This window comes from Eptesicus fuscus, chromosome 23 (genome assembly GCF_027574615.1).
Source record: "Eptesicus fuscus isolate TK198812 chromosome 23, DD_ASM_mEF_20220401, whole genome shotgun sequence".
NCBI classification, from domain to species: Eukaryota; Metazoa; Chordata; class Mammalia; order Chiroptera; family Vespertilionidae; genus Eptesicus; species Eptesicus fuscus.
In genome coordinates this window covers 25,486,189-25,498,899 of record NC_072495.1, presented here as the reverse complement: position 1 = coordinate 25,498,899, position 12,711 = coordinate 25,486,189, and the positions used below count along the sequence as shown (strand labels likewise).

Genomic DNA, 12,711 nt, shown 5'->3' with positions numbered 1-12,711 from the left:
TGAGGCTTACGGAGGGGGGCGGGGGGGCAGGGCCAGATGGAAAAGAAAGAGAATCATTTCCCTCATTCTGTCTGTCCTGAAGCCATAATGCTTTAAGGCATAATGTTTGGGGATAATTTGTCACCCCGGTTCAATAAAACTGATGCTGCTATGCGCTGGACCCAGGACACTGCCCCCTTCCCCTGCTCACCCGGCCGCAGCAATAGCTCTTCCCTGGCCTCCCTGCCCCTTCCATATCTCCTCCACCAGGATCCAGACCGAACTGAAGGGCCATCATCAGGAAATGTTTCTCGAACAGCATGGCTCTTGCCTGCCGCTCAGAACCTTCCGTGGCTCTCCGTGGTGTGTGGTGGTGTTTCAGGAAGTATCTGCAACCAGGCGGGGAGAGCGCGGGTTTCTGGCGTCCCTAAGCTGACTAGGGAGCAGAGTAGGAAGTGAGAAGAGTCCTTGTTTGCCCTGGCCCCCGAAATGGCAACCCAAGGGCCCCTTGGGGAGGGCGGGAGGGGCCCCTGCAGCTGAGGCTGAGACAAGGCAGCAGCTTTGTTCTGAATTCACAATGGCAGGATGCCCAGCTCAGAGCCAGCTTCCCCGGCTTCCTCCGAGGCAGGGCAGCAGGGCACAGTGGTGGGAGCGGGTGTATCCATCCCGCTCCGCAGCCCTGGGGCCCTCCCTGTGCACTGAAGGCTGGGGGTGGGGGAGCCTGAGAAGCCTTGGGCGAGGAACTGGACGGCATCTGGAGTAAGGGCATCTGGAGTGAGCCCGTCTCCTAACTTTCCTCGAGGGCCTGTTGGATTCCAGACACTGTTGCTAAGCGCTTAGAGCCTCCTGGAGCGAGATGGGGTGAGGTTCTGTATCTGCCCCCACTTCCCAAACAGAGGCACAGGAGGGGCAGGCCCCGGCCCAGGGCCACACAGCTTAAGACGTGCCAGAGCTGGGATCTGAACCCGCTCTGGCCCCTGCTCTTGGCTAGTAGTCTCTTCTGCCTGCTTCATCCGAGTCCGTGCTGGGGAGACGGCAGTGAAGAGGACAGGGGCCTCAGCCTTCCCCGAGCCCAGCCCGGTGGGGAGGAGGGGATAAACCAGCGCTGAGAACGGAATGTGCACGGGGCCTGGCCTGCAGCAGTGCAGGGAGCTGCGGGGTGACCTTTAGCTCGGCGTGGCCTGGGGCAGAGCAGGGCTGGAGGTCGGGAAGAACTGCCCAAGGAAGGTGACGTCTGTTATCCGAGTCCCGAGGAGGCTCTGCCCGCCCAAAGCCGTCCATCCTTTGTCCCGTCTCGCCAAGCTTCAGATTGGACACCGGAGGTGCCCGAGTGACACCAGGACAGGGCTGGGCCATGGGCACCTCTGAGTCACCGGGAGGGTGGGTGGTGAGTGACTCAGCCTGGGCCCACTTCCCTCTGCGAGGCCAGCCTGGGTGGAGGCCAGGGCCGGGAAACCCCGCGTCTGTCCTTCCTGGGCCAGGTGACTCCCAGGCCTTCCCTGCCCCCGTCCCCAGCTGTGGCTCAGCAGCCCTGTCTAGCGCCGGCTGGCATGGCGGTCCTGCAGGAGTTCTGGCTGTGCGAAGGCATGAATGATTCCTCCCCGAGTCCCAGGTCCCTAGATCCCAGCCCCCACCTGGTCTAGCTCTCCTCCTCACAAAGCGAGCAGGGACTGCCTCCACTTTCCAGGTGGGCCTGGAGCCTCAGAGAAAGTGGGTGATCAGATGATACCCCAAGATAGGGGCCACGCCAGCTGACACCATCACCCCCTCCTCTGGCCCTGCCCATGGGGCTTCTCACTGGAACCCTCTCCTTGGGGATCGTCATCCCCATTTTGCAGATACAGAAGCTGAGGCTCAGGGAAGGGCGGCTGCCTACCTAAGATACACAGTGAGGCGGGCACAGCAGGAGTCCCCCTAATCCAGGCAGGTCCTTGCGGTTTTGGTTTTTTGTTTTGTTTTGTTTTGAATCCTCACCCGAGGATATTTTCCCATTGATTTTTAGAGAGAGTGGAAGGAGGGGAGAGACAGAGAGAGAAACATCGATGTAGAGAGACACATCGATTGGATGCCTCCCGCATGGGCCCCGACCAGGGCCGGGGATCCAGCCTGCAACCGAGGTACCTGCCCTTGACCGGAATCGAACCCAGGACCCTTCAGTCCACAGGCCGGATGCTCTATCGACTGAGCCAAACCAGGTAGGGCAGAAGGTGTGTGTTTAGGAAAGATCCTTCCGGGGCTGCTCGGAAGTGGGAGTGGAGAGCAGAGCAGGGAGGAAGCCACTGCCTGCCTGATGGGCAATGGTGGCCCGGCCAGTGGAGGGACCTTGGAGAATGGGACAGGTCACAGCGCGTAAGGAAGGATGTCCGTGTTTTCCTGTGGGGGCTGGGCTGGGGGCCAGTGAGCCCGTCACTCACCCATTCAGTGGAACCTCGATTCTCGAACGTCTCCCATCTCGAACCATTCGCTTCTCAACCTGACAACCCTTTCATGCTGATGCCTATGACACTCCAGCATCTCTCAGGTGACCAGGGAGAGAATGCGCGAGTGTGAGTCCGGTCACCACTGTTAGCATCTCAGGATCTGGTGCTGTGAATATTTTTGTGGGTTTTTTTTTGCTTTTGTTGCTGCTTGTAATTATTGTTAAATTTTCATTTTTAAAAATTTTTTTTCATTTTTTTACTGTACGTTTCCTTTCTTATTAAATTTTCATGTCCTTTTGTGGTGTTTGTTTATAGATTAAACAGTACAATATATAAGAAAGGTTAGCCCTAGCTGGTTTGGCTTGGTGGATAGAGCGTCGGCCTGCGGACAGAAGGGTCCCAGGTTCGATTCCGGTCAGGGGCATGTACCTTGGTTGCGGGCACATCCCCAGTGGGGGGGGTGCAGGAGGCAGCTGATGGATGTTTCTAACTCTCTATCCCTCTCCCTTCCTCTCTGTAAAAAATCAATAGTTGTTTTTTTTAAAAAAAGAAAGGTTAAAACGGGATCATCGGGGGGCTCTGGAACAAACTAAATTACATTATTTCTAGGGGGGCAAAAATGATTCGATTTTCGAACAGCCTTCCGGAACGAATTAAGTTCGAGAACCGAGGTCCCACTGTATTTCCTGGGCTGTCACCCCGAGGAATGACACAGGGGTACAAGCAAAAATAGTTTATTTGAGGACGGGAGACCCAAAACTGGAGGGCCCAGGGATGAGGCTACAGCAGCTGCCGGGAGTTGGCACAGGTGACACCCCCTCCCTCCAGGGGAGCCCAGCAGCAAGAAGCCCGTCCCGGGGCCCCCAGCTGCCTCCCCCGCTTCCTGGAGGGAGGATTGTGCAACCGCCAGGAATCGTCATCGTCGTCATCGGAACACGGAGAGGTGGTCGAAGTTTGGCCGCAGTTTTCGGCGTAGTCGTCGGTATTAATAATGATTACTCTGACAAGCACAGTGGCTGTGCCAGGCGTGGACCCACCATCCAGTGGTGAGCGGGGCCTGGGGTGAGGGGAGGCCGGCAGGGACAGGGGGGGTCTCGCTGGGAGGCCCCATCCAGCCCCCCAGGGGGCCTTTCCCGAAGGCGCCTCGCCTCCCACGGCCCAGCGGCTGCCTGCTCTCGGCTTGTCCCACGGCCACGGGCCAAGGTGGGGTTCAGGCTGCGGGGGGCTGTCCCAGACGGCCCATGCGCTCTCCCAGGTCTCAAAGACCCTTGCCAGGCTGGTTCCTCCGCCAGACGCCCCAGCGGGCAGCCCAGGAGGCCACGAACTCGCAGTTGTGGTAAAGGAACATCCCCGTGAGGGTGAGCGCGATGCCCACGTAGCTGAGCGTGCTGAGGTGACTGCCGAACAGGAGCCGGGACAGGACGAGGTTGCCCACGACGGTGAGGTTGCCCAGGACGTGGACGGTGAGGGCGGAGGTGAGGGCCAGCAGGGAGAAGCTGGCCAGGTTGTAGAGCACGGACAGGAGGCAGCTGAGCAGGATGCAGGCCCAGAGGCGGGAGTCGGTGGGCGCAGGTGACAGGGCCACCCCGGCCTCCAGCACCAGGGCCGCGCCGGCCAGCAGGCAGAAGCTGGGCAGCGAGGTGGCGTACAGCAGGGTCACCGCGTCCAGCCGCTCCTCCTGCAGCAGGGCACCTGCAAGCGGACAGCACACATCAGCACCTGGTGGGGAGAACACCCCACTTCGCCAACCCAGCCTGCCCCCCCCCCACGGCCGACCTCCAGCAAGCCTGCCCCAACCTCTCGGGCAGAGTCAGTGGCTCCTGCTCTGGAACGTGATAGTCAAGAGTCCAGAATCCCACTGCCTGGGTGGTGGCCTCACTAGCTGTGACCTGGCACTTAACCTCTGGAAGCCTAGGTTTCCTCCCCTGCAAAGTGAGGTGATGATAAAATACGGCCCAGCTGGCATGGCTGAGCGTTGACCTATGGAACCAGGAGGTCTCCGTTCGATTCCCGGTCAGGGCACATGCCCGGGTTGTGGGCTCGATCCCCAGTGTGGGGCGTGCAGGAGGCAGCTGATCAGTGATTCTCATCATTGATGTTTCTATCTCTCCCTTCCTCTCTGAAATCAATAAAAATATATTTTAAAAATAATAATAATAAAATAAAACCTAACATGCAGGGGTTTTTTATAAAGATTATAATAGATAACATACATAAAGCCCTTTATAAGGTAAGTGCTCAGTAAATGTAAAAAAACAAAATAAATGGGCCTAATATTACCTACTTCAAACTGCTTCCCCTAGGATAAAACGATAACCCACAAGTGATATCCAAATGACCAATAAACATAAAATGTGGCTCCCAAAAAAATCAGGGGCTCCCCAGGCTCTGGGGAGCAATATCCTAGGTTCTTTTTATATATATATATTGATTTCAGAAAGGAAGGAAGAGAGAGAGAGAGATAGAAATGTCAATGATGAGAGAGAATCACAGATTAGCTGCCTCCTGCACACCCCACACTGGGGATCGAGCCCACAACCTGGGCATGTGCCCTGACCGGGAATTGAACCGTGGCCTCCTGCTTCATAGGTCGATGCTCAACCACTGAGCCACACCGGCCGAGCTATCCTAGGTTCTTAACCAGTGTAGAAGGCCCTGCACCAAGTGGCCCTGACCCACTTTTTTGATTTCAGCCCTTATCACACCCACTACCCCACAGTGTAGCTCCCACCACCACAGCAGGGACAGGCCAGCAGAAGTCCCCAGTTCTGCCACTTAACAGCTACATGACCTTTATATTTAAAGAGAAAAAAAGAATTGTAAAATATTAAATTGCTTGAGTCAAACGTGGGGTCCACTCATTGCTTCATCCACTTATGACCACGGGCATGACAAGAGAACAAAAGAGTCACTGTTTGCGCGTGGCTGTCATCCGCTAATCAGCATCTGCTCCCAACGCTGGGGCTTGTCGAGATGGATCCAGGAGTAAGGGGAAACCTTTCAGCTTTGCAAAGAAAGCGGGGATCCCGGCCGGCGTGGCTCAGTGTTGAGCGTCGACCTATGAACCAGGAGGTCCCAGGTTCAATTCCCGGTCAGGGCACATGCCCAGGTTGTGGGCTCGATCCCCAGAGTGGGGCGTGCAGGAGGCAGCCGATCCATGATTCCCTCTCATCATTGATGTTTCTCTCTCTCTCTCTCCCTCTCTCCCTTCCTCTCTGAAATCAATAAAAATATTTTTTTAAAAAAAAAAAAAGAAAGAAAGAATGGGTTCTACCACCTTGCCTGTGTGTGAACATGTGTGTGAACATGTGTGTGGATATGTGTGTCTAGGAGTACACATGTTATCACCCAGCCAGTTCACATAGGAAGTGGTGCCCCTCATCAAAGTCAGACACCGCTCAGGGCAATGGCAGTATTTGCACGAAGGCAATGATGGTTTGGGGACTCGTCCAAGTTTGAGCGGAGAGAGATGAGTAATCAATTCCGGGGTTCTCCTCCGTGCGTCTTCTGACACGCACTTTCCAAACAGCCACAGAGAAGCTCACTCACGGGCTGCGCTCGGAATAGGAAATCTCCATGTCACCCTGATGTTTTGGCTCTGTTCTCTAGGCAACAGTCCCTCCGGCTAGAGCATTTCTAGAAATGAGCAGATAATTGGAATACCTCCTGCTCGCTCGCTGGCTCCAAATATAGCACCGTTAGGAGCTGCCTGGAGCCGGCATGTTCAAGGTCCAGTCACCGGAAGGCGTTTAGGATTTCAGGTGCGAGACAGTCAGGTGGGAGGGTCCTAGCCTCCTCCCCCAGCCTCTGCCCCTGTTCTGCCTCTCCCCCTCAGCCCTCTGCCTCGCCTCCCTGCAGCCCAGGGAAAGAGGGGTGATCCTCTGGCAGAGGCGGCTCACTGCACCTGGGGCCCCCAAAAGGCCAGCCCCCTCCCCCCGCCCACAACCTTCCATGTCAACCTCTCCTTCTCCAAAGGCATTTTTGTTTCAGCATCTGAGCACACCAGGCTCTGCCTCATGCAGACAAACATGTCCTCTAGACCCTGCTCCGCTGGGCCCTGGCTTATCCCGTCCTTCCTCCTCCGCCAGCTGTGCGCTCCCAGGCAGGCCTCCCTCTCGCCAAGCCTTGTCTGCTCCTGCGTAACAGGGCCACGTGAGGTGCCCAGTGGTCACTGCTTACCACGCAGCTGTCCAGTCCCCCGCACTCTGCTCCTGTGGCTGATGCCCGTGCCCTCACACAGCCTGTTTCCCGCTCCCAGAATGCCCTTTCCTGATTTTTCTTTTTCTTTTAAATATATTTTATTGCTTTTTTACAGAGGAAAGGAGAGAGATAGAGAGTTAGAAACATCGATGAGAGAGAAACATCGATCAGCTGCCTCCTGCACACTCCCCACTGGGGATGTGCCCGCAACCAAGGTACTTGCCCTTGACCTGAATCGAACCTGGGACCCTTCAGTCCGCAGGCCGGCGCTCTATCCACTGAGCCAAACCCGTTAGGGCCCTTTCCTAATTTTTCTCTGTGAAGAGCTGGGCAGAGCATGTGTTTGCTACTAACATTATTTATTATTATTATTATTGAGAGAGGAAGAGAGAGGGAGAGATAGACACATCAGTGATGAGAGAGAATCATGGATTGGCTGCCTCCTGCACACCCCACATTGGGGATCGAGCCCACAACCCGGGCATGTGCCTTGCATGGAAATCGAACCGTGACCTCCTGGTTCATAGGTCGACACTCAACCCCTGAGCCACGCCAGCCGGGCCTATTACTATATTATTGTTATTGCCATCACTGCATGCCTCTTGCCTCAGGCAGCCTTCTCTGGTCTCCCCGACATGTCACTGCCCCGACCACATCTGTGTCCACCTGGGCTCTGGAGTTTCTCTCTTGCCATCGCGATGGCTGTTTCTGAGGGCGTCTCCCCACCAGCCGAGAGCTCAGAGGACGGGGATCGGGTCAGGCTGCTCCCCGATGCACAGCTGAGAACAAGCTCACACCCCACTTCCTAGCCTTCCTGTGAGTGGGAAGTTGGCCTCACTCCTCTCCCCACGTAGCGCCCCCCGCCCCCGGCCTGCAACCGGCCCGTGACTGCCGGGGTGCTCCGCTTCCCGGACTACCATCCTCTGCTCCCACGGAGCCTGCTCTCGCGAAGGGAGCTGGTGTCGGCCATTTGCACTCCCACCAGAACCTTGCCCTGGCGCCTTTCCCCGAACCTCCGGAAGTAGAAACCCCCTCTTGTCCGAAACCCATGTCACCCCTCTGGCTCCAGTCTCTTCCTCCCCATCTCTGCGGGGCCTCCCTCTCTGTGTGGTGGGGCGCCCAGCCTCCTCGGCGCCCTCATGAGCACCCTGAGCCACGCATGCAGCCTCACCAGCCTGCCAATACCGCTGTCACAGCCATGAATACATCTACCGCTCAAGGTCCCAGGCCAGGTGCTGGGGACGTGGAGGGGCCCCAACCCAGCCCATGCCCCTCAGAGCTCCTGTCTGACGGGACACAGACCGGTAACCAAGTGGCTATAATAGGGGGCGCTCAGAGGCTTGATGGGGGGCGCGGAGGGTGCTGTGGGAGCCTAGAGCAAGCACCCAACCCACCTCCAGGGCCAGGCAGTTGACACGGGAGAGATGGAAGGAGCTGGCAGAGGCCAAGAACGGGGCTGATGCCAGGCACCCACCACTCTGTACCTGGGTGCCTGGGCGCCTAGGTTCTAGCCGGCCGTACCCATTCTGCAGGCGGGGGCTCCCGGGTGAGGAGCGCTGGGCCTCCCAGGTGCGGGGTGAGCCTCAAGGCTGCAGCCTCCCCAGCCTGTGGCCCTGCGTGGGCTGGGAGGTGGGGTGGTGGGTGTGCCCAGCGGGTCAGGTTTCCCACCGTCTACTCATGCCCAGAACTCGGGCCCGAGCTCCGGCACCAGCTCTCATATAACCTGAGGGCAAAAATAGAACGCGGCTCCGGCCCGGCCACAGAGCCTGGGCGGATGGGGACAGGGCCTGCCTCTGAGGATGCCAGGGCAGGGCCGGATCCCGGCCTCAACCTCCCAGGGCGGCAGGTCGCCCCAACCCCGGCCCAGTGCCCTTGGAGGACCCCTTCCTTCTCGCAGGACCGGGTCACAGGACCTCAGGGTGGGAAGGGACGGAGAGCAAGAGGCCCCTGGGACCCTTCTAACCCTTCTCCACCAAACAGGTGGGGAGCCCGGGGCCCAGACAGGACCCAGACCTGCCCACGGTCACCCAGCGTGAGCAGAGGGGTGGTCTCCCTGCCCCGAGGGGGTGCCCTGGCCTCCCCCACATCTCCCTTGGGTTTAGGCAGAGAGAGTGGGGTTGTGACTCAGCCTCCCCTCAGAGGAACAAGCAGGAAGGTGGCCTCCACCCTCAGACAGTGTGAGTTCGCAGGGGCTGGGCCTGGAGCCTCCACCGCCCCCTGCTCAGACCCTCCCTGTCTCCTTTCAGCAGAGGTGAGGTGACCCCGAGCCAACCACAAACCTCTCTGGGTCTCAGTTCCATCATCTATAAAATGGGAGGGGAGGTGGTGGTTGCCGTGACGACTCAAGGTCAACACCCAGCCCGGGGCCTGTTACAGCGCAGCTCCCAGTAACCATGAACCCCTTCCCTGACGGAGCCAAACCCCTGGCCTTCCAAAGCCCAGCGCAAGGCCTCGCCCGCTTTCTCTCTCCCCGGTCCCCCCTCCGCCGCTCGCTGGCCACACGGCCCAGGGCAACCCCTCGACCCGTCAACTGGGGACAAGACAGTGATTTCCTTGATCAGGGCAGTAAGGGGAGATCCAGTGAGATAGAAACACTGGACACAGATCAAGGGCAGCTATTATGAAGTATTAGCCTAAGTCTGGGGCCTGGAACTCCCTGAGGGGTTGGCTCTTTCTGAGTTTCCTCCGTTTCTGCCTCTTCCAAAGCCGCGAGGCTCAGGTGCTTCATCTGTAAAATGGGCTAACAGCCATATCCCTCTCAGGGCCATCCAGACCACACACCCACCCCGACCCCCACCTCCTCACACAGGGACCCGGGCACTCACTCTGCTGAATGGACTTGAGGCCGCGGAGGCAGGTGGCAGCGAGCAGGAAGCCACAGCCGGCGGGGGGCGTCCGGAGCTCCCCCGCCAGGCTGCAGGCAGCGCCCAGGCAGAGCGGGCCCATGGCGGCAAACTGCAGCGGGTGGTGGCGCCGGCCCAGCAGCAGCGCCGACAGGGCCAGGGTGATCAGGGGTGTGGTCGTGGTGGCCAGCTGTGCCAGGTCCAGGGGCACGGTGCTCAGGCCCACGTTGCCGCAGGCCATCGAGGTGCCGAAGGTCAGGCTGAGCAGCAGCACTTGGCCGTGGGTCCCGCTGGGCATGGGGCGCCGAGCTCCCCGATGGCATGCCAGCGCCGCTGCCAGCATGTGCAGCGCCGACAGCAGCAGGGGCCGCCCGAAGCCGTGCACCGTGAAGATCCACTTGTTGAGGCTGGACATGCTGGCTCCCGCCAGCAGCCACACCAGGGCCGCCGTGGCCACCCGGGCCCGGCCAGGCCGCCCAGGGGCCTGAGGGGTCTCAGGGGGCCACTCGGGGGACCCAGCCCCCCGAGGACTGCCGGCCGCCGCCACCGTCTCCGCAGAGGTCATCCTGCTGTCATGGTGCTCCCGAGGACAGCGGCACATCCGTACCCGTGGGGCTGGGGCAGGAGGCCAGCTCCCCGGAGCCACCAGAGAGCCCCGCCTTGGCTTCTCAGATCCTTTCAGACAGGTGAGCGAACGGCCTCTTCTGCCAGGCCCGTGCCGGCCGGGGCCCAGGAGCTGTGCAGAGCCCAGGTCGTGGCTGCCGGGATGCCAGGCTCCTCTGGCCTAGGAAGCTCCGGGCACCTCTGCCCTGTGCCAGGTGAAGTCTCTACTCTTCTCCCTACCTAGAGCCCAGGCTAGGCTGATAGAATCCTGGTTCTTCTTCCTCTCCGGTCCAGGTTCCGGGATCTCCTGCGCGTTCAGGCCATGACCAGGCCTAGCCGGGGCAATCCAGGCTCGGGCACCCCGTGGTGTCCTGTGATGCCCAGTCCTCGCGGCTCCCGGCCTCCGTCAGTGCCCAGGCCCGCGCTCCGGCCGGTGCCAGGCGGTGAGCTCGGCTGGGCTCGACTCCGACTCCGGCAGGGACTGGCCTCCAGCTCCCGGCAGCTTCGGCGGCGGCGGCTCCGGCTGCGTCGGTGAATCCGGCAGCAGCTCCCGCCCGCCCGCCCGCCCGCCCGGCTCCAGCCCGGGCCCAGCCCGCGGGGCAAGGCCCCGTGCTCCTGGCCCCGCCTCCGCCGTCGCCGCCCGCGCCCCACCGGGAAAGTCGGGCTCCGCCCCTGGCCCCGCCCCTGACCAGGCCCCGCCCCCGGAGCCGCGAGGGATGTCTCGCCCCGCCCCCTCGCCACCCTCCTTGATGGGCCTGGCATTCCCTCCATCAGCTCGCCCTCCCCCGCCCAGCTGAAGGGGTCAGCCTGTCTGCACGCTCTCCCCTCGCACAGAGCTAGGCGAGTCCCCAAAACTGATGTATCTTTCGCAGATAAATCCGCCCCCCCCGCCCCCAGCTTCACAGGAGACTCCATCTTCTAGGACCTCCCAGGGGTCCCCATCCCAGGACTCTTCTAGGGACCTTCCCATCTCTGGCCACAGTTACCCGTGGGACCTCAGCATCCAGGAGCGTTGGAACGCGGGGTCCCCTAAGGTCTCCCCATTTGCCCCTTCCCTAGTCCCAGCACCTCCTCCCTCCACCAGCCCCAGGGCGGGCCCCTCCGGGCGGGCGGAGGAAGCTGAATCACCAAGGCCACCGCAGCTGCGGAAGCCGGGTACCGCTGGCCGCCATCCATCCCTGGCCGGGCCCCGTCCCACCTCCTCCTGGGCACGCAGCGCTGACTCATCCCTGGACTTCCTGGGGTCCACCCTCTGCCCCCCCCCCCAGCTCTATCTAGCGGGACAGAGAGCCCTGGGTTGGCTGGGAGGCGGAGCAGCGGCCACTAAGCCCTTGTCCCTTCCTGGGTCTCAGCCTTCCCCGCTCCGAACGAGGGATGCTCCGGGGCAGGTCAAGCTGCTCCAAACTCCTGGCCTCCCTGAGCGCCTCGCCAGGTGCCCAGTGCCGGCTGCCCGCATCTTTCCCGACGCGGGGCTCCCTTCCCTGCGGAAGCTCCTCCCCGCAGGACCGCGCTCACCCCCAGCCCCTCCCGCTGGACAGGGCTCACCCCCAGCCTGCCTTTGACCAGGGTACCCGGCCTGGAGGAACAAGACCGCAAAAGGCGACCACTTAGCACGGTCCGAGGCGCCCTCTGGTGGCCAGATCACAGAAGGGGGCGTGCAGGAGGCAGCCGATCCACGATTCTCTCATCGTGGATGTTTCTCTCTCTCACTCCCTCTCCCTTCCTCTATAAAATCAATTTTAAAAAATATTTTTTATAGCCCAAACCGGTTTGGCTCAGTGGATAGAGCGTCGGCCTGCTGACTGAAGGGTCCCAGGTTCGATTCTGGTCAAGGGCATGTACCTTGGTTGTGGGCACATCCCCAGTTGGGGGGCGTGCAGGAGGCAGCTGAATCGATGTTTCTCTCTCATCGATGTTTCTAGCTCTCTATCCCTCTCCCTTCCTCTCTGTAAAAAAAAAAAATCAATAAAATGTATTTAAAAATATTTTTATAATAGAAAGCCCAGTTGGGGGGTGTGTTCCCAATATGTGCCACCTGCCCTCTCTCTAACTGGCCTAAGAGCAGCGAGGGCCGTTCTCCCCTGCATGGGAGGGGTCTGTGACCTTCTCAGTTGGTGTCTCAAGGGGTAGAGAGGTGGCAGGGGGGTGCAGCGGCAAGTGCTGAGGGCTGGGGTCAGTGGGTGAGGCGTGGGCTCTGCTACTTCTAGGCTGTGTGCACGCTGCAGGCCTGTCTGGGTCCCCACTCTGCTGCGACGGGGCTGTTACGGGAAGTCACAGGGCAGGTCCCGGGTCCTCCTGGAAGCACCCCAGGCTGTGATGAAGGGAGGACAAGCCAACAAGCACTCTGGGTTCCGGGCACAGACAACTCACCTCAAAAACGGGGGCCACTTTTTCATTTGGGCTTGCCCATACTTGGATGTTTGGTTCAATACAAAAGAACGTTTTGCCTGGCCAGTGTGGCTCAGTGGTTGAACTCGACTTATGAACCGGGAGGTCACGGTTGATTCCCGGTCAGGGCACATGCCCGGGTTGCAGGCTCGATCCCCGGTGTGGGGCGTGCAGGAGGCAGCCGATCCATGATTCTCTCTCACCATGGATGTTTCTGTCTGTCTCCCTCTCCCTTCCTCTCTGAAATCAGTACAAACATATTTATTTTTTTTAAAAGG

General features: G+C 59.9%; 1 protein-coding gene across 1 annotated transcript; it reads right to left on the bottom strand.

Annotated features, from left to right (window-relative positions):
- Positions 1 to 3,117: 3,117 nt before the first annotated feature.
- Positions 3,118 to 10,617, bottom strand: SLC35E4 (solute carrier family 35 member E4). Its single transcript, XM_008142427.3, has 2 exons — positions 9,425 to 10,617; positions 3,118 to 4,091 (listed from the first exon to the last, which is right to left on the bottom strand). The coding sequence occupies exons 1-2, from the start codon at positions 10,041 to 10,043 to the stop codon at positions 3,658 to 3,660; spliced, it is 1,053 nt and encodes a 350-aa protein (XP_008140649.1). The 5' UTR covers positions 10,044 to 10,617; the 3' UTR covers positions 3,118 to 3,657.
- Positions 10,618 to 12,711: the final 2,094 nt, after the last annotated feature.

Excerpts from the sequence above, each read along its gene's own strand:
- SLC35E4 (XM_008142427.3), bottom strand. The coding sequence starts at position 10,043 with ATGTGCCGCTGTCCTCGGGAGCACCATGACAGCAGGATGACCTCTGCG. Across the intron at positions 4,092-9,424 it reads CCTCAAGTCCATTCAGCAGA|GTGCCCTGCTGCAGGAGGAG; the intron begins GTGAGTGCCCGG and ends GTCCGCTTGCAG.